The sequence below is a fragment of the Fundulus heteroclitus genome, chromosome 22 (genome assembly GCF_011125445.2).
Source record: "Fundulus heteroclitus isolate FHET01 chromosome 22, MU-UCD_Fhet_4.1, whole genome shotgun sequence".
NCBI classification, from domain to species: domain Eukaryota; kingdom Metazoa; phylum Chordata; class Actinopteri; order Cyprinodontiformes; family Fundulidae; genus Fundulus; species Fundulus heteroclitus.
Genome location: NC_046382.1, coordinates 31,916,756 through 31,941,374, shown reverse-complemented (window position 1 = coordinate 31,941,374; position 24,619 = coordinate 31,916,756). Strand labels below are relative to the sequence as shown.

Here is a 24,619-nt window from a genome sequence, read left to right as displayed (position 1 = left end):
CTTCGTACACTCTATGACTGAACATGGGACAAATATTTGGAGTCGGACTGGATTTCACAAATTGTTCTAAAAAGGGGAAAAGCAGATGGCCTTGGCTGGATGTGATTTCCTTTCAACAGGTCCCTTTATTTTACAAATGACGCTGTGGTTTTATTTTAGCCAATAAATCTGTATATGAAGCGTTTTGCATAAATAAACTGTTTAATGTAGACATCAATGATGTAAAATGAAATAAAAAAAAAACCCACAATGGTGCCAACATGGAGAGCCCTCCAAAAGAGAGGGGAAAAAAAGAGAGGCAATAAACCAGCAATCAATGCAATTTGATTAGCCAGCTCATTGGCTGTGTGTGCCTTCCCTAATCGCATTGGATTCGCTGCATTTTGAAGACAAGCGGCATGGCATTCCTAATGTTATCGCGTGTTAAAATGCAAGGGCTTTTTGTTCTGGTTCGCTCAGATTGTATTTTTACCTTCTTGATGCGCTCGAAGACGTCCAAACGGATCAGTCTTTATGTTTTTTTTCCCAGCCATGCTTGCCTTACTGGCTGCTGTGTGGGTGGTTTGATGGATGTGTGTATGTCAGGGAAATAGACCATCCGACTGAGCCGTATTTAATATTCCTGATGGGATTAACCGTAGAGGAAAACCTGAGTTTCCCTGCTCGATAACATAATACTGCATAAGCCTTTCGCTCTGTGCTGGCTGTATGTTCTCTTGTACTCTTTCAAACTTTTGTGTAAAAAAAAAAAAAAAAACTAAACAAATTAAATCATTATTATCATTCTTAGTTTGCCATTTTTTCAGAATCTCTGAATGAGATGTGAGAAAACTGGCTGCAAAGTTGCTGCCACAGCTCTGGAACGTGTGAAGAACAGGGCTTGTTGTGAGCATGTAAAGTACAGGAGGTCATACCTGGCCCAGGTGGGAGTCCTGGTTTCCTGTCCTTGTTTACAGGCTGGACCTGCGCAAACAGAAGAGCTCAGAGCAGAAAACATTTAAGCTGTGCTGAAGGGGGTCATCCTATGGAATAAGCAGTATCTGTTAAATGCCAATAGTCTTTTTGATTTTCTGCTCCAAATGATGATGATGTGATTTTATTATTAATCGAGATGCACCGATCAGAACTCTGTGGCCAATTTCTGATCACTGGTGATTGCGTAGGCTTTGATTAGCCCAAAGGACTTTAGCCGATTCTGATTTCTCTTCATCAACACATACAAGAACAATTTAAGAACATAGAAGAACAGCAAGTCATTTCTTTTCTTCTTCAAATTTTTCTGTAGTCAAGGATCATTAATAATATATCATGAGTAGTAGACAGTAGAGCAGTCATAAAACGAGGTTTTACTATTATTTTAAAGTACAAAAGCAAAATAATAGTTAAACCGAATTGGCGACGAGCACGATGAGTGGTGCAAGTAGCATTACTAAAACAGCAGTCATCGTATGTGAATTGTAGAGAATCGTAGATCTTTACGTTTAAGCTCTGACTCTTTCCAACAGGGCTGAGAACTTTCCAAATCCAGCATGTTTCATGGCAGGCAGAGTTTAAACCCTGGTGGGGATAAAACAAAACAGCCTGGCTGCATTGCAATAAGCCTTCCTGCTATATCTTCTGCAAGTCTCGCCGTCTGAATGATCCACTAACACGTCTCTTTAGTTTGAAAAAGGAAAAAAAAAATGGTTTCATTTCAAATGGTTTCTCGAGCTCTCCTCACTTCATATTTAGATGCGTCAGTATTAGGTTTACAGCAGCACCCGCGTTCAGGACAGAGCACCTTGGTGTGTTGCATTTGCTGATAGGGGGAAAAAGAACTGATTTTGTTTTTTTTCCAGTCACTGTTGACCAACAGCAAGAACCAATTTTCTAGATATTGACATTAGATTGAATAGGAAATGACTAAAAATACACATTAAAAAAGTACAGTCAAATCTATTTTTCTTTAGTTGTACTGGGTTAAAGCGGAGATAACGCGATCAGAGTCCTGAAGTGTGACGACAAGATTGGAGTTGCCTTGTCTAAGTGACCTTCATCCACCCACTGTTTAGCTAGGTAACTAAAGCCTCCTGTTTGGCCCGGGTGCCACTGAGCTGCAGCCCCCTCCAACTAAGATGCTAAGATGCTAACACCACACAGTGGATCCTAGAGATAACAAGTCTGTCTTCACACACAAGCACACAGATGCAGGTTTACAATGACTGAGAGAGTGTATGCAGAGAAGCCCGCACCCACACAAACTGACAGTCACTCAGGAGCAGCATTTTACATATATTGTACACACACACACACACACACACACACACACACACACACACACACACACACACACACACACACACACACACACACACACACCAGTATGGTGAGAGGATTAGGATGAGAGCTGTCTTGGCTGCAGCATGTCTGTCACTCCCTCCCAGACTCTGTCAGGAGCAGCTAGCTTGGTCCAGGGAGCCACCACCATCTACTGGATCGTAGAGGTACTGCAACAGAAAGAAAAAAAAAAGCCTAGGGAAATGAGAGCGAGGAAAAATTCAAAACCATCTTTGCATGTGTAAGAAAGAAGAGGCAATGGAATCGTGTTGTGTTACTGCTAGTATAATGATGGTCTTCAGTTTTGTGAATCTTCTTCTTTTTTTTTTCCCCCAGTTTGTGTGTTTACATGAGGGGATGCGAGAGCAGCTCTTTTTGTACCAGCTGCAGGAGCAGAGGGGCACCAGGGCAGCCGGCATGCATGGGTTTGTGTATGTTTGCATGCACCGAGCACAGACTACCAGGAGACTCTGGCTGTGTGCAGCTGGTTTGGTAAAACCTCCTAGTGCCCCCCCTGGGATGGCAGTATTCCCATAGGTTTTCTCTCAATCTGGCCACGCTGCCCTGTCCTAGCTCTCTGTAACCGTCATAGCCTTAGCAGCTTACTCGCATGTTTTTGTAGGGCTCAGCCTTCATCTTTGTCATCATCATTTCTAGCTTTTTATCCATCTTCACAGTTCTGTAGTGTCCATGCGCCACCATTCAACGTTTAAACACAGCTGCATCTCTGCCTCCAAAGGGGATGGGGTTCTTTGAATCCTGTCTTGTTATGTAAGCGCAAAAACACCCCTTAAGATTTTAGAAAAACAGGCAGCTCCACTTTTATTCTGTCAGGGATTGTGATTGTATTTAAAGCATCTACACACACACACACACACACACACGCGCAAGCAAGCTTGAGTCCAGTCCCAGTGTGATAATGAGACTAATGCACTTTAAGTGGATTGGCTTTGAAGAGGCTGGATTCGCCTTAAGATGTCTGAGCAGACTGGAGTTAAAACTGCTGGGGTTGGGGTCATGCACACAGCCATTATCTTGTAAACATACCCATCCTCTGTGGAACTGCAAAGAGAGGGATATTTAGTCTCTCGTCTCTCCTAATAATGTTTTAATGTTTATGGAATGACATCAGATTTCCTCCCCAGCAACGTGAAACACGGGCCTCTACCTGCCTCTGGCCTTCATGGACAAACTATGGGACAGATGTCTTCCCCAAGCGTCTTACTGCACAATGCCTCACTTTCATACCCTCTCACCACCCTGTGCTGCTCCCAATTACCTCCCCCTTCCTTCACCTCTTTGACGCTGTAGTTCTCTGCCCGACGTTCAACTAGTTCTCTGTCCCACATGCACACATTCACTGTCTTTTTCAGAAACGGTCCTGAAATGAATTCATAAAATGTTTCCAACATGTTGTTAATGCCCAGATCTGTAGATGTAGTTTCTCCAAACCTATGTTAAATGTTGCTTTCCTATATTCCTAAAGTCATATGAAAAGCAAAGTCCTTTTCAATTGTTAAGTTTTGTAGGTAAATGAATACTAAGCAGGTGAAACAAAGACTTGTGAAACACTAAATTGTGTAAGTTATTTAACAGAAGCTACAGCAAATTGTTTGCGCTTCTTACGATTTGTATTTTATTATATTTCTCGCACACAGACTACTATACAACATCTTTATAGTGAACATGCTGCTACAGTACTCGCACGGTACAACTGGTGGATGAGCATGTCCCTGAGGACATCCCACTGATTTTTCAACTTGGCAAGGGAACTTAGTTAAGTTGGATTTCATGTTCTTCCCTCATCCCACTTCAAAGATAAATGAAACACTGTTTCTAGCCACCATCGTTTGTTCCTGGTTCTTTGGTCCAGTTCAGTTCAAACAGGGAGTTCTCAGAATTTCCTCCTCTAATCCTCTCTGTTGCAAAGTGTTTGTCGATTTAATGTTTGAAAGAATCCTAATTTGGGATGTTATTCATTAGCTCAACACAGTATAGCAATTTAGATTTACTATATAAGAACTAATATCAGAGATACCAACCTTTCTTCTGGGCTACAGTCACACCAGTTTGAGAACCAAGGACCTGGATGATTGTTGGGTTTTTATGTCCTATGAAAGCCCAAACCTCTGTGCTTGACAACTAGTATGAGCCGTTTGTGCTGAGAAGACTTCATCAGCGAACAGGAGCTCCTGCTTGCTGATGATCATTTAATCGGGTGCTTTTCATTAGTCAAGTGTAATTTTGCCATTACGTGCACCCTTAATTTCCATGAAATGAAAAACTGTGTTCTTTGATCTTTGCAATCCTCTTTTGAATTTTAGTTGGTTTTGTTAAATGATAAAGAGAGGCACATCTCAGGTTGTATTTCTCTGGTAAGGAGGGTCGCTATTATATCCTGATATGTAAATTGAAGTAATTGAAATAGAGTGTAACCATAAGGCACACCAGATTATAAGGCGCACAGTGAATTAATGTGTCTCTGTCCACATATAAATATTCTTCCCAGGTGTGTAATATCACTCCACCCCTCCGCGTAGACAGCTCTCTCCTGAGAGGGAGAGCTATCCATCTCTGTCGGCAGGATAGTTGGACCACACAGCCCTGTTTCTAACATGAGGCCGAAATAAACGTAACTTTTATATAAAATTAACTTACTTGGTTTATTGTTGCTAGCATGTACTACGGGCACAGGCTGTGTAAAGGCTCCCACATACTCGGGCGTATTGTGCACATACTGTGAGCTTGGCGGACTCCGCACATTTTACCCTCCATAGTCGAGCGTATTGTTTTCTACATTTCTTGTGGTAAATTCCTACAATTCCCACACTTTCTGCCAGTGGGACGAAGCAGCGGAACGGATGGTAAAATGTGTGATTAGCTAGCTGAGCACCTAGAGCCGTTTCTTTTCCAGCAGGCTCCCACCTGTGAGTGAGAACAGAGAGGGACTGTGATGCCGCGCGTCCTTGTGACCGCCTGCTTGGAGCAGCTCAGTGTAATAAGCTCGGTGTCACATATAAAACTGTTAGATGTGAAGACTTCTTGCCTCCGAGAAGTTAATAGTGTGACACGTACCTGTATGCGCGGAGTCTATGCAGAGTCCGCCTTGAGTCCACCTGGAGTATGCGCAGACCTTTAGACATTACAGTCAGGCAGTCTTGTAGACAGCTCAGGGGTCCTATCAGGTAGTGACACAGTGTACCGTAATGCTCCGAATATCCATTGAGCGGAGCGGCTTCATTGCTAACCAAAGTCGTACGTACACATTTTAACAGATTTTTGAGCGCATTTTACCACATAAAATCAGTCAGTGAGTACAACAGCAATCATATATAAGGTGCACCGGATTATAAGGTGCACCATCAATTTTTAAGAAGATTTAAGAATTTTAAGTGCGCCTTGTAGTCCGAAAAATACAGTAGATTGTTTCTTTGGGTTTGGGTTCAAACACGGCAGGAATTTCTGTCCACCTGTATCTCCGCCTCTGCCTGCCTCTGTACTCCACCACCAACCAGCTCTCCAGCTTCCAGAGTGCCAGTCACACAGCCGTCTATTGCACCATCTGCATATCAGCTCGTGCCTCGGCCAAAGCATTAAATTAAATCCCTGTTTGGGTTGATTAACAAATGGCTGGGGAGCTCACATAGTTACCGAGTTATTTATTTAATTGTCATTATGGCCTTTTCCTGCCTTCGTCCAACATGTTTTCAGCTGAAACACAACAAAACGAGGAGAACAGAGGCACACCTGATGTCCTGAAGGAGTAGGTGTAAAACGGAGCAAAGAGGAGGGAGCGTAAACGTCTCATAGTGCTGGCTGAAGTTCAGCCCTGCCATGTGTACCTGTCTCCTATTCGTCCTCTATGCATTTCAATCTCGCCGTGTCCCCCCCTGTCTCGAAGTGAGCAGCTAATGGGTCTGCTAATTGAGTGACAGTTAGCGAGTGCATTGTTCTAATTCCAATCAGAAACCTTGGAACAGACGCAGTCACAGCTGATTCATCTCTGCCTCTTACTGCTAAATCCACAAGCTGCAACTGGAAGATGTGCCAGCAAGATTTATTCCTCCTAGAAATTTCGAAATGACTTCTAAAAAGCCTGGCTCAGTTTCCAGTGCTTAGTTTGCGCCTCCCCAACACATACATGTACAAGTAAGGAGTTCACTTCTTTATTTCACTTGTTTTACAGCCGACGCGTAACTTTGGTCACGTTTTAAAGCATTTAGATATTAGATCTCTCAATCAGTGTTGCAATGTCCTAACAGTAAAACTAGTCACAAATCATAACTACATATATAAACTAAATATATAAGGCAGCATTTAGAAACTACCTGCTGTGGTTTCAGGGTCAAATTGGCAAGTTGTTCCCCCTTTTTGAGCCCATTTTGTCATTTTAGCCTAACCTATTCATAAACAAATGATTGTACTTAACCCACTGCATACAGTAGTCCCTGAAATTCTTGATACCCCTGGTAGATTTAGTTTGAATAAAATTCTTTAATTATACAAACATGTTTCTTCTGACTGGAAGTAATGTTAACATTTTAAAGCAGCGCAGCCAGAGACTCGACTTGAATCCGGTAGAGTCTGTGGAGGGAGCTAAAGATTAAGGTGATGGCAAGGAGACCTTCCACCCTCAGCGACGTGAAGCACATCAACAACATAGATCATTATAAAGCAGTTATACACAGGGTTGGTTTGTTGTAATGCCAGCAATTTCCAACTTTTTGTTGAAAAAGGTTGCGCCTAGCTCATGACATGCCATTTCTGTAAATGTAGTGTAATGTTATTAAGATTTAAGTAAAATAGCCACATTATTTCTTTAGGATTTGTTTTGACAGCAGTCCGTCTCATTTCCTCAACAAACCTCTTGGTTGGATGAAATCTGGCAGGGGGAGCAATAAATAATTCTGGCCTTAACTAGATCACTTTTATTTTTCCTTGTAGTTAAATCATTTTAAAAATTATTCCTAAAGATGTACAGATCTGATGGGTAATTTAATTCATTAGAACATCATTTCCTGATTTTTTACTTTTAATTGTTTCTGCCTTACTCTCGATAGGCTGTTGGCAGTGTTACGTCACCGAGTTGTGGCTTTGCCGCTTTGCGGGACAAGACGAACAGAGCGACAAGAAGACACTGCTACTGAATCTGGCTGCTGTAAACTTTACAATTACAAACAGATGAGAGACGAGATGAAAAATGATAATGTTTGTTGATCACTATCACAAATCGGGGTGAGTAGACAGAGGACATTTCAGGAGAATGAAAGTCTGGTTGTCATAAAATGGCACCAGAGGAACAGGAGGACTGAACACTTGGCCATGTCCTCATCCGTGCTCATATCACTTCACATCTTTCTGTTACTGTCATCTTTCCTGAAGGAATGGTGGTTTATTGTTTGTTGGACATCACCAGGGCGATATTTAGGCTAGATCTAGGCCTAAGACTACAGATAATATGCTTTCAGACAAGAGCAGGATGTATTTTTTAGGGCTGGGCAAGTTAACGCGTTAATTTCGCGTTAACTCATTAGACTATTAACGGCGATATTTTCTTTAACGCGCGTTAACGCATGTTGGTCACATGCTTTTATTTTGTGAAGGTCTGTTGCTGCGGTGTAGGGGTTTGAATCAGAACAGTAGGTGGCGATAATGCGCCAATAACCTCGCTGTCAGCCCAGCCTCAGATTCAAAGAGGAAGAAAGGTGCTGGCCGGAAAAAAACACAGCTGACATGCGGAAGGCGGTGTTTCCCGCAGGTACCGCGAGCGAGCTTAGGCGAGGCGAGGCGGTGAGTTGGCGGCCGGAACAAGTTTTGTGCGGAGCGGAGCGGGGGGGGGGGGGGGGGGGGGGGGGGGGGGGTCTGCATCGACGCCGTCGGTGAAGTCGCTTCTCGTTTCAAAGTATCCATGTATTTTTGCCTGTTTTCCCCCTGCCATTCACTATATGCGCGCGAGAAAGCAACAACAAAAAACCGCGTGTCAACGTCAAATAAACGCAAGCATATCGAGTTAGCAAGCATTTCAGTTTAAAGTTCTTCCAGCATCGAATATGACAGAAACAAGTTAGTTGTAACCACTGCCAAGTTAAACTTTGGTATTGAACATAAAATGGTAATGCTGCTCCCTGCTGTTACCTCAGAAATTGCCTGTTTTTGGTAGATTTTTTCCCCATAAAGAGAATTCCCTGTCAGTGGCAATAAGCTTTAATTTATTATTATTGCTATTTTTTGTTTTACATGTTTAAGTTGAGCTTTACACTAAATATGTGTTACTGATTAGTGCTACAAATGTTACAACACTTTTGTTCATATGGCAGCAGAACATTAAAATAAAAGTGCTCTTTACACTACTTTTGAATTCATTCTTGGAGTTTGTAAATACAATGCGATTAATCGCGATTAATCGCGATTAATCAGTGCGATTAATCGCGATTAAATATTTTAATCGTTGCCCAGCCCTAGTATTTTTAAAACTTAAAGTGCTTGAAAATAAGCTCTTAGACTATGCACGTACACTTGAAAAACAACAACAGTCTATATGATTTAAATAGATTGTCCAATTTAAATTAAACAATTAAAAGGGGTGCTTGTTCAAATTGTCAGGCTCAGTCCACGGTTTTCTCAGCTACCTATTGCAGCTTTAATGGTGGAATAAAGAAAAGGAAAGTTCTTATCTTTCTGCCGACGACAGCGTTTACCTACCACTGACATTTCTTACCCATCTTGGCGTGAGCCGGCGATGTGCTTCACTGACATCAACTAGTTCTCCATATCGATGTGTGAAATGTTCAGCAGCCTAAACACATAAATCGGACTACGGTTCCCCTTTGGCTCCTGGTATTTGTCCAGTCTATTGATTAAACTTGTCCCATCCTCCTTTGATAAGTTGTTAATCTTCTTTCCAATATTCTTGCATGTGGGACATTCTATTTCCATTTTTTTTTGTTCTGGTCCAACTAAACTCTTAAAATATTTGAATATTTTAACCTCAGCAACCTGCTGGAAAATATGTTTTATTGGAGTCCCACCACCACCTTTGCCTTACTTTAAACTACGAGAAGATTCTACTTCGTCCCATGGGAGATGGGACATCTGACGGCTTCTGTACCCAGATGTACCTAAAAAAAATGTGGGTACAAAACTACAGAGTTAAAAAATAGCAAATGGGGAGATGTCCAAAACCCACTGCTGAAACAGATGTAATTGTTTTGAACCTGTTAAAGAATTGGGACTTTAAAGTCCTCTGGCCTTTTCATCCTTCAGATCACCTACACGGTTTGTTCCGGGCTCGATGGTGTAATATTTTCTAATTGGCCTAAAGGGAAAAGTAAAGTTGAGCAGAAAACTAAATGAAAGTGAAGTGAGGAGTCTGAGAGAGATGGTGTGGGAAGGAGACCGGCTGTTCTGTTTTCTCCAGCAGTCCAAACTAGAGACATGTGGCTCCCCAGACAAGCTGTCCAGAGTGGGAGAGCTCGCTGGACTCATTACAGGCCGGGCCAAGACGGGATAGCTTGACAGAACACCGTTGGATCATACGGGGAGTTGGAACGGTCGGAGCAGAATTGTTTTTAGCCTCCGTGTCTGTGTGCGCGCACGCGCCTCCGTGTGCGTTAGGAGCAGCGCGCGTGGACAACTGTCCGTCCCCTCTCTCCATCCCCTCTCTCCGTCTGTGCCACCCCTGGCTGCCCCCCCACCCCCACCCCCCAGTGGACACGCGGAAGCGCACACACACATGCACGGCATCTCGGCCTGGCCATAAGGATCGCTTAAATGTTTTCAGTTGTACTGGACAGCTGAGGGATGAAGTGGCCAACCACAGGCTTCCATTGGTTGGACACCTCATCCAGAAACTGACTCATAGAAATGACTGGACGCCGACCAGCGAGCCAGCAGTCGCCGCCAGTTTATAATAGTTTTATCAGCTCAACTTTTTCCTCATCCCCGTCCGTTCTGACAGTCCATCCATCTTTCTGCGATCCAGCTTGGAGTTCGGAGAAAGTTTGTCCCTTTCCAGATGACAACTTCTGTCAGCTCTAGAGTTCACGGCTGGAACGCTTTCACTTTTAATTCCTCCTCCAGGGAATCAAACGGGACCTTTCCAATAATACAATTTTGCCTTCGTCATCGCCGATGAGACGTTCTGTTTTGGCTTTTACTCACAGTTGCCGTCACCCTCCCTGTGTTTCTGTCCTGCCTTTTAAAAATATTTTCTTCTCCCTCTTCCTTATGCCTCCCTACCACCCCTCCCGTTCCAACCCCGCTCACGGCACTCTGTTTATAAGTCTCAAGTGATCCAAAGAATATGCTTTGTTTCTGAAAGAACAGGAGAAGGAAACGGGAGAGCAGGAGAGAGTGGGTGGATTTGTGAAAAAAACAGAGAGAAGCGAGGAGGGGTGTGATTCTGTAGCCTTAGTGATACACTGGCACCCACCAGTGTGTTTTTTTTTTTTGGTGTCCCTCTGTCCCCGTGTGGCTGTTCCTTCTAGTCACCACCGCGCCATCATACACACACACACACGTGGATCGTCACCAGCACCCAGAGGTACCGGCGGGGCCTGCGCTCGCATGGTTCCTTCAGCGGAGCAGGTGTTTTCCTGCGATGTGTTAACGAGCGCGGCCTGCTGTCATTTCTGCTTCGAATGGATGTCACAAAATAGAACACAGACACACAGACACTCTGACTAGACTCGTCTCCCTGAGAATTAGCCGAGACAAGGTGATCAAGAGCGTCTGCGAGCATGCGCGTGTGTGCCTTGCGTTTAATATTTATGTCTTCACATTTTAGCGCTTAAGTGCAAATGAGTGTCAAGACGAGTCGCTGCCTAATTAAAAGAGCGGTTTCATTGCTGTCGGAGGTGTCGGCATCAGATCAGCCGTGTGCTCCGTGGGCCTTGAAGAAGTTGACTTTCTACTTTTTCCACATTTTGCTACCGGACAACCATAAATCTCTGCGACCTTTTGTAGAGGAACACAAAGTAGTGACAGGAAAGGGATAAAGACCCCTTTCCCTCTGGTAGCTCTGAAAAATCCAGTGCTATGAAATGCTTTTAAAAGTCACCTAATTAGTGTCTAATTTAGTCTCGGCATAAATAAAGCTGTCATGTGAAGGCCTTAGAAGATTTTAATCTACCAAGATGTGACTCTGCAACCGATTAGAGATCAGAACAGAAGAAGAAGAAGCCAAGGGGCCCGCTGTAATTCTTAGTCCACAAAAATGGCTTTTTGTTTGAAGAAGAAAGAAATTGTTGAAAGGAAACCATGAGGAGTACCATTTATAGTCTGCCGCAACCCATGTAGGGGGCATAGCAAGCATGTGAACCTCTTGGTCTACATGCAAAATGTTATGTTAGACAGAAAATGACACTGCACATCACACTGAACACCAACCCAGTGGTGAAACAGGGTGGTGGCAGTGTGATGCTGTGGAGAGGCATTTCTTCAGAGGAAGCAGGGAGGCTAGTGAGAGTTCATTGGAGGATGGATGGATGGATGGATGGATGGATGGATGGATGGATGGATGGATGGATGGACTAAAAATACAGAGCAATCCTGAAAAGTAAAAACCTGGGAGGGGCTGCAAAGATTAAAGCCTGGGGGAAAAGGTTCAGCTTGCAGCACAGCAGCAATCCTAAGCATACAGCCAGAGCTACAGTGCTATGCTTTCAGAGCATTTGAATGGGCTACAATGGCGTACTAATGTCAAGACCCAAATCCGACTGAGAATTTGCGGTGAACTTGTTCCTCACAGACTCTCATCATCCACTCTGACGGAGCCTGAGCTATTTTGCAAAGAACAATGGGCTAAGGCTTTAGTATGTAAATGTGCAAAGCCGGTATATGCATACACCCCAAAATACTTGCAGCTGTCATCGCAGTTCTATGAGCTAGACTTAAGAGGCTGAATTCAAATGCACAACGCACCTTTTAGATTTCTGTTTATAAAAATGCAAACAATCATGTGTAATTCTCCCTCCACCTTTACAGTTGGTCAAAATCCCCCAATATTCAATACCACGATGTAATCAAAAAATTACTTATTCAAAGCACCTCGTTTGCGTCACAATCAATATAAAAGGACTTGCTGACATTTACCCCAATTGTCTCACTTTTTTCCAGCAGCAGCGCTTCAATATCAGAGACTCTCACTTATTGTCTCCTAATTATCAGTTTGGCCCTAATTAAGGAAATTATTTTTTTTTAATATTGTACTTTATCATATTTATTACTCTTAACTAGAATAAACCCTGAATCTTAATTTTGTTTTGCCATAGTATGGTATGGAGTTTAAAATTAGAGTACCATGACAATCCCAGTATGGCTTAGGGGGGATTGTATCTGTATTTGTACTCTTAGTTCTCAAAAAAACAACAACAACAACAACAAAAACTGTGCAAATCCACATACGTGTGCAATTTAAGCCACATGTGCCTTCTGGTTCCTGGTGATCTACCACCGTGGTGTGGCGTTTGACACTCATGTAATCCTCTTGCGGGTCGGCTGAAAAGGCCGCCGTCCTGCATCAGTGCCAGCTCCGGCACACAGTTGGATAATACTTTGTCGGCAGATGCACAGCAGATGTTCATTTTTTTTCCCCCTCTACTGACGTCTAAGAAGAATAATTCCTCGCGCGTAATCCTGTTTGGTCTCATGTCACATCATCTCATCCTCTGTCGCTGCTGCTGACCAGTGGTTAGTGTGTGTTTGTGCGTGCGGTGTGTGGCTGTGACTACGTGCTGGAAGGGTCATCACCTCAACACCTGCCCATGTATCAGCCAGATGATGTTTCTGGCATGGATACTTTGAGTGTTGCGCTGGTAAACATGTTTTTTTTTTTTTTTTCCTTTTTTACACGATAATCCGATCTGAATCTGGCAGGCGTTGTGGGAGCTGTAGAGATGCCGTGTGTGTGTGTGGATCTGTGTGCGTAAATACTACAGAGTGTAAATGTGTCATATCCTCAGAACAGATGACGGTTGAGCGGCTCTTAATTGTCCGGGGAATAAAGTCAGTATTTAAACCATCCACATCATTATTTTTGTCGTTAATCCCACTTTCCCTACATTATACTGATTAATCATTAGAACCCCTGAGAACACTCGCGCATCACGATCCCTCGTTATCTGCATTCCACTGTGTTTGCACCAAGGAACAAGCTAAGCTAAAATGTCTCTTTCTGTGTCTGTGTGTCTCTCTCCAGGTGAATATATAAAGAACTGGCGGCCACGTTACTTCCTGCTCAAGACAGACGGCTCCTTCATCGGCTACAAAGAGAAACCTCAGGATGCAGACCTCCCTTATCCACTAAATAACTTTTCAGTAGCAAGTATGTTACAGTGATATGTTGGCTCTTCACAGTGGTCTTGCTCTTCCGCCCAGAACTAGCCAGAACTGTTAATTGTTATACAGTATCTCTTTAAATAAAAGCTAATAGAGTAGAGAGGCAAGGATCATAGTTTTGTGGCTGATGTTTGATCTTCAGTTTTGAAAGCTTCGACCAGTCAATATCGATTTTAGTTAAAAAACTATAGTTAACGTATTTATAAATATTTTTTTTATCCTTCCTTCTCCTTAGTTGTCATTAATCATTTGTATTAGTAGCAGAGGTGAAATTGCCCTGTGCACAAGAGAGAGCAGTCACTGTAAAATAGAGATTTCTCTATTATCTGACAGAAAGACAAAATCCCAGGATCTTGTATTAGCGATTAGCATGGTTAGCATCACTAACTGCACACAGCAGTTTTTGTGTGTCTTCTCTAATGAATGCAGTCATTCATCTTGACTCTGAAGTTTTTGGAAAAAGCTGCATACCTTTCCGAATCCCTGTCACCAGTGAGGGTCGGGCAAGCAGAAAATATGTCATTTCTGGTCGCTGTCTGAAGTTGTTTGCAGCTTTGACAGAAAATCATTTGGATCACTGAAAATGTCCCAGATATGTCAGGTAATTTGATTTTATAAACCTCACTTCAAAAATCAGAAAAGCCTTATTTATAAGCGACGGGTTAGTTAGTTATTGACTAACAGGTGTTTGACTGCTTTAAAATGTGTGATCTCACACTCACAATCAAATCATTTTGTTCTCAGAATATAGACCATTGTTTAAAGGGGCCTACTCACGTATTTTGACCGTAAAGGGAAAACACAAAAAACAATATTTTCATCTTCAAATAAGACACCAAGCGTTCGTCCTGAAAATATTTACTTCATCCTTTTTGAGCCTGGAAAGAACTTTGCACCGTAAACATTGTTGTGCAATCTGCTGGCAATGCCACGGCTCTATCAGAAAGCAAAAACAAAGTGCAAAACAGAGAAATAAAATATAATAGGCAAACATCCGATAATTTAATCGGAAAACCTTTGTATGCAACTACAGAGAGCTATTGCTGTAGAAATTCGTAAAGTCGTGGTACATGAGTGGGTTAGGGTTTTTTCCTACCACTGTCATTTCCAATGCAGGTTCCAGGTTCAAATCAGAGTAGTAGGACTGAAATCTACCACAAAAATAGGGCCATCTTAGGGAGGTAAAACTTTTTGGATGGGTGCTTTACTAAAGGCGTGGCTTTGTTGTGGGAGGAGGCTAAACATTTCCTGCTGCAGCATTTTGTTTCAGACGTCTCCTTGTTTATACTCCTCTGCAGTTCATATTTTCTTTATTTGCAGTCACATTTATACTTTCAGCATTCCCACAGAAGGAGAGTCAGAAAAAGCAACGCTCAGAGATCTGTTGATCATTCTAAACTTCCGAGTTAAAACTGGTCTTAGTTCAGATCTAAATTGTCATAAACTACGTCTATAATCAAGTTCCAGAGAGAAAAAAAACGTGCAATAACGCATAGTTGAAAGCCACCTATGGATGTTGTAAATCCAATTTGGGGCAATGGTACAACTGAACTGTGAGCCTCTTAGCAGCGGTGTTAATATAACACACTATATATGTAGCACTCAGCCGTGTGGATGCTCACATAACTGTCATCATCAATGCAGTCTGTGTCTTTGTCATCCATCATCACAGCATGGTTGTGTGTTAATCCTCTAATTGGACATTTATCAGTTTATCATTGCTCAACACCTGGTTAGCAGACTCCAGGACATTGTTGACATGTGTAATTTTCCAATTATTGACTCATCCAGACTCCTTTAATGCATCATTTCTACCATCACCCCCTGTTTTTTCTTTCATTTGATATTGGATATGGAAACAAATTTGCTCGTACCCAGAAATCAAGCTTTCTGACCATATACGATAAATATCTAGACAAGCCGAGGTTTGTGCAAGTGTTAAAACGTTTGTCTTTGTAATTAAAGGTTTTGTATCTGGATTTGTCTCGGTGAAACAAAAAAAAAGATTTGTGATACAATTATGTGCAGTTTGTGAACAGCTGATATAAAGCAGAAATCTACATATAAAAGTCAGCTGATCACCATATGTGATTTGTGAGCTACAAGAGCATGTTTGGCTCAGCCTTTTCTCTCCAGGCAGATTGGACAGTGACCAATGAAACTGACCAATCAGGAGAGAGAGTTTTGTCGTGTTTACAGGCCCTAGGAATATAGGCATTGTCCTCTGGGTCTGACGTTTCACATTTATGTAAAGAGTACATTCAGCATAGAAATAAATATTCAGCCACAAATTACCCATACAAAATAATTTCCTTTCAACCAAGAATTTTTTTTTTCTGATAGGAAATAAGACAGGCATCCCTCAAAAGATAATAATAAAAAATGCAACTTTGGGGAAAAGAATAATTTATATTTTGTCAAAAAGTGGCATGTTCGAAATTATTTTATCCTTCCTAATAATCAGTGGAACATTTTTATTGCCATTACAGCAATCACACACTGCTCTAACTTATCTAACACTGCTCACCAGCTTCCTGCATGTTTCCACTAGTACTAATGTTTATTTTTGACAAGCTCCAGGTCTTTGAGGTTGGAAGGTCTCCTGGCCATCGCCCTAATCTTTACCTTCCCCAGATTGTCTATCAGGCTGGACCAGTTTCTGCTGGGTGTATAGATGATTTTTCCCTTAACTGTAGGTAATGTTTGGAGATCAAAGCTATATTTTATAACTTTAACAAAATAAAGAAAATCACACATTTGATTGATTGTTCATCTACCTGTATAGAGAAAAAGTAGACAAAGATCATTGTGAGCTTTGAACTCTTTTGTCACCTACCCTTATGGCAAGACAGTTGAGTTAAAACATTGTAATTAAATGGTGAGTTAAGGGTGCAAAACGCATGGTTGAAAATGGTGGTTTGCAGTTTACGTCCACATTTTGTATGCAGTGTACAATGCTTTTGGTAATCAGAATAAGGAATCTTTATTTTGAGAATTGTATTTATAGTTACATGCAGTAATAGTTGCATGCTGTAAATCTAATGTACTTTTGGAATGGAGATCTCTTTATTTCCTGGAGCCTACAAATTTGAAGTATAAATAAGCAACAATTCTGCAGTTTTGCCCAAATGTTAATTTCTCAGGCACGTTGTTGCACATTCGAAAGCTACATTTACAAATACACTTAGACAAATATCTGCTAATAAATATATTATTAGGAGTAATGCTGGTCAGACTGACAAATGATGCAGACGTTAAAATGTTTGGCTCATGTAAAATCCTACCCAAGTTTTTATTTACGGGGATTACAGTTTAATTTGGGTATATTTTTAAAATAGGCCACTTATCACCTTACATCTATCTCCTAATACATAGATGAATAGTTATTTAGCATTTTAATCTCTGTCATATCTCTTGTTTTGGGAACATAATCAGATGTCCACTAAGCTGATACAGATGTCACCTTATACTTACATTCCCACTTAGCACTGTAATACAGCTTAAGTCCTTAGATATGAAAAATGCTCTTAGTTACTGTCTTTAAATTAATCAAAATGTAACTAAACAGGCTTAGTCAGATAAAATCGGATGGCTTTGGAAAAGCTCTGTGTGAAAGATCTGCAGAGCAGCAGAGAGAGAGAGGGATGGGCAGAGGATGGTACGGAGGATTGGGTGCTAGAGTGCCAAAATAGAAAATATGATGAATGGTAGATTACAAGCTGATCCCTTGGAGAAAATGAGAAAAAATGATACCCCGAAGGACGCAGGAGGAGGGAAGGAAAGATAAGACCCCAGAAGGGAGGACAAGGATGGAGAATGAGGGATGGGAGATGATCAGAGAGGGGAAGAGCAAATTTGGAGACGTGAGGAGTGAGGACCGAGATGGAGGGATGATGGGAGAGGCTGCGGAGGGTGAGGCTTTTTTATGGATGAGGTGTGTTGGAAAGCGAAGGAGGAGTGCTGAACAGACAGGAAGGAGGAGGTGAACACCGGGTTGGAGATGGAGGGAGAAAACAAAAAAAAAAAAAAAAGAGGAAAAAGAGTTTGCTAGGAGGACAAGCCAGGCCATACATCCGGCCCCGGCTGCTTGGCACAGCACTGGCTCTGCCACATCTGTTGCCCAAAGCTGGGAAGCCAGGTGGCTTGTGTGTTCTCTGTGTGCGTTTGTTTACTTGTGTGTGGACGTGTGTGTGTTTATGCGTGTGTGTGTGTGTGAACAACAGAAGTGGTCAGATGGAACAGAGATGGTACAGGCCTGTTCCCTGCAGAGGGACTCATACATACAAGCTTGACACACACACACACACACACACACATCCGCTAAACTGCTACACAGACCTCACCGTCGCCTGCTGTGGCAAACAACCCAATTTCACATTTAACATTCAGAGTTCATTTTTACATAGAGCTGTCCGTGTGTGTGTGTGTGTGTGTGTGTGTGTGTGTGTGTGTGTGTGTGTGTGTGTGTGTGTCCACGTGAGGACATTAGGTTTTGTTTTGGCACCGACAACATCATGACCTTGTTTACTGGCAGCGCAGCAGGCCCTGTGCACGAGTCAGGTAGCCGCTATTTTGTTTGACTTCACATTGAAGCAGCGCTGCGTGGATGACCTGGATCGTTCTGCCATTAACCTTCCTGTCTATATTTAGGCTGAGCCTCGACATGCTGAGCTTTGTCACACTTCAGCTACGGGCCCCTTCCCACCTGGAAAAATCTGAATTTATCAAATTTCCAGGTCTGGATAGGAAAGGAAAAAATAAAGCAGGGGGAAATATTTGTATTTCCAGACATCTTGTCCTATCCCACGGTCTAAAAGCTGTGTCCTTCCATCCATCCTTCCTTCCTTCATCCATCCCTCATTTCTTGTATCTTTCCTCCCTCATTTCTTCCTGTGTTGATCATTCTTTAGTTTATTCTCGTCTTTCTGTCTTTCTCTTGTTTTGTCATTACGCTGTCCCTTATTCCCTTTTTACTTCCCTCCTCCGTCTTGCTCTTCATTCCTCACTTCCTTTCTTACCTCCTTTGTATATTCTTTCAGTTCATTCATGTGTCTGCCCTTACCTCCTTGCCTCCTTCATGTCTTTGTATTCTTACTACCTTTCCTCACGCTACTCTTCCTTCCTTATTTTTTTGTCCATCCTTCCTTGCCTTCTTCCATCCTTCTTAGTGTCCTTCCTTCTTTCCTTTTGCTCTTAATTGTCCACTCCCATGTTTCAGTCTGTCCTCCCTCACTCCCTATCTTGTGTATTTTGCAGGTTTCGCTTGTAAAACTTGTCCGCTCAAGGAAAAGCTGCCTTAAAACACTGAACTTTGTACTTTAGTGTTTATCTTTTAAAAAAGACTAAATGAACTGGTAACTCTGAAATTTCGAGTTTGGAAAGAAAAATGTGCATGAACCCTGTAAATGAAAAGCGACAGAAGAAGAGACGTGATGGACAGACAGTGGAGGGATAGAAGAAGGAGAGGCGGTGATCAAAGGGACAGGAGTCAAAAGGAGAGCGGAGGAGGAGGTGGAAGGAGGAGAGGAAATGAAGACCGATCCATGTAGAACAAGCAGGGCAGATGAGAGGACAGAAGACGGATCATAATGCTGTTTTACACCACTTCATGTCCTTCATAAGCACAGAGACTGCTGAGGGGACAATGAAGATGCATTCCTTCCCACAGCGAGCTCCCAGCCCCATCTGGCTCTGTATGCCTACGTTTCTGTGTTTGTGTACTGTATTATGCTTGTGTGTAATAACGGCCTACTGGGCTGCCTGTTTTCATAGAAATGTGTCTCATCGGAGAGCCGCCAGATGCGTGTGCGATGCAACACATAAGATCCTTTGGCACAAGAAAGCAGCTTTTTTTAAGTTATAGGCTTTTGGAGTGATTTCCTATTTTTACACCGACAAACTAAAACACAAACTGTTCTCACTTCACGACAACTTGTTGTCTCAGCGTTAGACCTTCGGCGAGTTCCAGCCTGTATGACGGCAGCGGCCGACGTTAAAACACGCTTAAAGTTTTACTGCAGGGCAAGACTCTTTGACTCCTTCACAGCAGAAAAAGTAGGAACATCTGAAAAGATTGACAACTTCAGAAAGCTGGAACAGAAACTTATTTCAATATCTTTTACTTCTGTCTCACATTATTCAACAGCATTAATAATAGAAGAAGTTGATTTATTTCCGTGTATAGTGTTTATTTAGCATAAAAAGAAGATAAATTTAAACACATAAACAATGACTGGCACTTAACCCCTTCAAAACATGCATTTATACTATAAACTGGTTAGTTATTGCTTTACAATACAAGTCAAGAATAAGTTTTATATATGCATATTTGTTATTCTTTTAAGAATAACTTTTACATCTTGGATCTAAAACTATTTGTCTATCCTTTGATATACAGTGACTGCAAAACATGCTAACTCCATGAAGAAAGACCTCAGGCCTGGGTTTGGATCCAGAACCTTTTTTTCTGCAAGCTTAAGGCAACAGTGCTCCCCACTGCATCACTGTGCACGTGGCGTTCTGTATATAGGCCAAAAAGTTACATTTTGTTTCATCTGTCCAGAACACATAATAATGGGGAGTCGTTAAGGTCATTGTCGGCCTGCAAATTAAACCGAAACTGGTCCACGCCTCTGCAACGGGGAGTCGTTAGGGTCGTAATTGGCCTGGATCACCTGCATGGAAGTGAGGTATCACCTCAATCCTCACACAAACAGTCCAGTTGTTTTGTTTTTTAACTTTTTTTTTGGAACTTTACATGGGTCTTATCTAACCTTAAATTATATCTTCTGTGGCTTTCTCTTTACAATACACTCCTTGGCGTTCATGCATAAAAGTCCACTCTGTAGAGAGGCACAGCTGGTAGTTGTTCTGTCAGCAGACCCTTGCACCTGAGCTGTGGGTTTCTGCAGCTCCTCCCAGATTAATGCTCTCCCATCAGTTTTGGTTGGGCAGTCATGTCTGGGTAGGTTTTCAGTTGTGCATTTCCTTTCGGATGATTGACTGAACAATGCTCTTTGAGATTATTTATAACCTAACCCTTCGTTAGATTGCACCACAGCTTTGTTCCTAACCTGTCTGCTGTGGTCCTTGGTCTTCATGACACTCATTGTTCATCAATGTTCTCTAACAAACCCCTGAGGTCCACCTCAAACCAGTGCACTGCTTTCACAAGAGCAATGAATTTAGTGGCTGGAATGTGAAATGTTGGGGTCTTATGACGAGGCTCTGTACGTCGTATTCTAAGATTAGAACGTCCTTCCTCACATAGTTCTGCCATTTGATTGCCTCCTAATAATTCACCATTGTTTGTTTTTGTTTTTGGCTCCTTATTTCAGAATGCCAGCTGATGAAGACAGAGAGGCCAAAGCCAAACACCTTCATCATACGCTGCCTTCAGTGGACCACCGTCATCGAGAGGACCTTCCATGTGGACTCGCCTGATGAAAGGTCGGTACCCTGAAAGATTCCTGCCTGAAATATCATAAGCTGCACCGGCTCACCCTCACGTTTATCCGCGGCCTCTCAAAAAATCAGCCGCCGTTAATTCCTGTGTTATGTTGATGTTTCTGAGCTGCTGTTGTTACAAGAAACACAGATAACTTGGAATAAAAGCTGCCATTAAACAGCACCACACATTATGACATAGTTTGAAGTAGTTGTTTACATACCATTTTAATTAATGCTGCTAAATGGCACACGGTTTGTCTCTTAATGTATGTTTTATTTTACCAGGTTGATCATTGAATAACTACCAGGTTAACAAAATAAAGGAAGCTCCCTGCATTAATATCAAGTGTGTCTGTTTGTCTCTCAGGGCTGAAGTTTGCTAGCTTGCCCAAACCGTACCTTGTTCGAACGCGTCTGAAAACTTTGGTATCTTTCTAAAGTTGAGGCAGCCGCTTTGAAGTCGAGCCGTTTTAGTTCAGAGGATTCCCGTTCAATTAAAGAAAAAGTAGCTAAGCAGCAAAAAAAAAAAAAAAAAAAAAAAATCGGGATGCTTAAAAATGTCCGAATGGCAACATTTTGGAAGATAATTGCTTTAGATAAGCCATACAATGAATATTAGGTACACATTCGGTGAGAGCATTAACAGGAGCAGAGGTATGTATATGAAGGGCTTTGCTGTAGAGTTTGTGCTTTGTTGGTGTCTGTGAGAGAGACTGAGCGGAGAGGAGACCTTTCAAGTGGTGTTGGCATAAATTCTCCAGCTGCTCAGTTCCTTTCTGAGGAGCTGAGGTGTTTATCTCCAGAAAATGAACAGCTTTGCCCAGAAGACCACAGATGCTTCTGTGCATGCTTTGAGGTTGTGCGCACGCATACGAGTGTGTGCGCGTATGTGTGTTTTTGCAGCTGTCTGTCCAACTTTCTCCTCGTTACTACGTCGCTTTTGTCAAAGTTTTGCCTCCGCGTCATCAAACCAAGCGCTCCGAGTTGAAATAAATCGCATAACTTCCTATTAATTAGTTTATAAAGTGCGCGTCTCTGGCAGGGAACGCGGCTCCAGATGTGTTTGTGTTTTGCTGTCGATCCAGAGTGTTTGCACACAGTCGGCAATAGCGCTCAAAGCTTGTTGAAAAGAAGGAAAATGTGTGTATGTGCCACCACTGTGTGTGTGTGTGTGTGTGTGTGTGTGTGTGTGTGTGTGTGTGTGTGTGTGTGTGTTACTGTATGGGCTCATACTGTACCGGTGCTGGCAGGCCTCCAGCTACTACAGCCGCAGCCGTGTGGGGAGAGGGTGGCACGTGCTGGCGTGATGCCCAACTGTAGGCAGGCCCATTATCTCTCATTAGCAAAAGAGGGGAAAAAAAAAAAGAGGAAAGAGGCTCATTATGCACACAAAAAAAAAAACCTTTAACCGAGAAAGAGCATTTATCTGCTGCCTGACCTTGAGAGAGTTCCCGTTGTTTCTCACGTAGACACGTGCACAAGCACAAACGCACACATACATCACTCCCGCAAATGAATACGCCGACGTCGGGCATGGAGCGAAGCTTGAGTTTGCCCTTGTTTTGAGGCGTCTAGGATATGCTCAGAAGTCTTTGCAGCAGACAGAGATATAGATCTTGAAGCCGTGCCGCTGTGTTTGGATGAACGGTCCTGTAGAACCCCTGAAAGAAACATATGGGTGCCTAACACCGCACAAAAGGAAACCGAGGTGAGGCTTTATGAGTCGAGCCCGGTTCATTAATGTTTTCGCAGGTATTTCAAATGTTGAATGTCACGCGTGCAGATTTTTTAAATGCTTGAACACGTGAACACGCATCAGGCTTGCATGCGTGTTCTGCAAGTCCTGCCATGCATGAACGACAGGAAGCTTTAAATCCCGTAACCAGCAGAGACACAGACCAGCACTACGGTATGGTAACCTTGAGTAAATATACCATGTCATCCCAATATTTACACACATACATGAAACCAGAATGTGTAACATACCCTAATTGTGCTAAAAAGCAAAAATGACTCCTACCATTGCTAAGATGCCACATATATTATTCAAAACAGAGCTAATACTCTCACATTTTAACTAGTATTTTAATCTAAATATAAAAACTGTAGCAAAAATATAAATTAAACACCAACATTTAAATTTTATTTAGTAGCAAGGCAGAATACTTAAAACAATTGAATGAATTCTCCTATCAGGCATCTGTACTGTGAATCCCCCCAGTGGAGTATTAGAGCAGAGCAAAGCACTGCCCTGTGCATGATCCTGGATATTCATCATTGTTAAAAACCCTTAATGCGTCTACACATCCTGTTGCACGGCTGGCCTTCTGTTACAGAATCACACCGACGCACACGCAGACCGTCAAACTCCCTCACTTCCTCCCAGCAGATGTTGAACAGCACCGCTAATGGCAAGTCAATGGGGAGGAACGACGTTAGCAAACAACAATGCATTGTTCCCTCTGATGGATTGGGGTCTGCCTGGGCACACCCGTTCACCGTTACACACACGTACGCTGACAAGCATTAGTTCTGCTCTTTGATCGTTGCTCATCTGTTTGATTCTCCAGTCGACTGTGTTTCCTCTCCGTTGCACAAGGAGGTGTTCCTGTTAATCGAGACCGCGCCAGCAACCCGAGGGACCCCGTTAGGTGACTGCATCAGTCACCTGATCTCAGAATGGGGCTGATATTTCATGTTTGATCCGTCTAACGTTTGGCTTGTTGGGTCCTGTGTCACTAAATGTTTACACATAAGTCGCTTAAGTGTAGAAAGTCATGCTGAAAACAGGGCGCTGCAATAACTTACCGTCTTTATCTTTAGAGATGAGTGGACAGAGGCCATCCAGATGGTGGCAGACAAGCTGCAGAGACAAGAGGAGGAGAGGATCCAGTGCAGCCCCACGTCCAACATTGACAACATGGTCGAGGAGGAAATGGACATCTCCACTACACACCACAAACGCAAGGTAATACACACATATACACACATAATGCACATGCTCAGAACAAATACACTTAAAATGTGTTCTGGATATTTAGATTTTTTTATTTAAATCTCTTTTAAGGAGTAAATTCTCCATTTCCAGAAAGGTCCGTTTCTCTGAGGATCTTTTCTATTCAAAAACAATTCAAAATGGTTCAGATTTCAGTGAATATTAGTGAAAATATGAATAAATTGCTCTTAAACTGGACAGTTGTATTGACAGTCTTATAGAAGTCTGACTCGGGTTACAGCTCCACTTCTATCAATAACTTATCAGTCAACATCGGGGGTGGATTGTGACCATCTACCCAAATTAGGAAGACATTTTTAATAATCTACCCTTATTTTCTTCAAGCGTCATTAAGGATCCTTGCCTTAAGAAAACTCTCTCTGTGATTAAATGTTTACTGCTGCAGCTTCAAGCTGTTTGGCAGCAGACGCAGATATTTTGCAGAGAAGACATTTTTGTTTTGCAGGAACCAGTCCTGTCCATATGCATATTATTTTTTTTATTTTTTTTAGATTTTTAAAA

General features: G+C 42.3%; 1 protein-coding gene across 1 annotated transcript in view; it reads left to right on the top strand.

Moving 5' to 3' along the window:
* Positions 1-13,464: 13,464 nt before the first annotated feature.
* akt3a (v-akt murine thymoma viral oncogene homolog 3a) overlaps positions 13,465-24,619 on the top strand; it is a 32,519-nt gene continuing 21,364 nt past the window's right edge. The window contains exons 1-3 of the mRNA XM_012864981.3: positions 13,465-13,639; positions 20,991-21,102; positions 23,926-24,070. Of these exons, the coding sequence (XP_012720435.2) occupies positions 13,480-13,639; positions 20,991-21,102; positions 23,926-24,070 (417 nt within the window). The 5' untranslated portion in view covers positions 13,465-13,479. The remainder of the gene's footprint in view (positions 13,640-20,990; positions 21,103-23,925; positions 24,071-24,619) is intronic.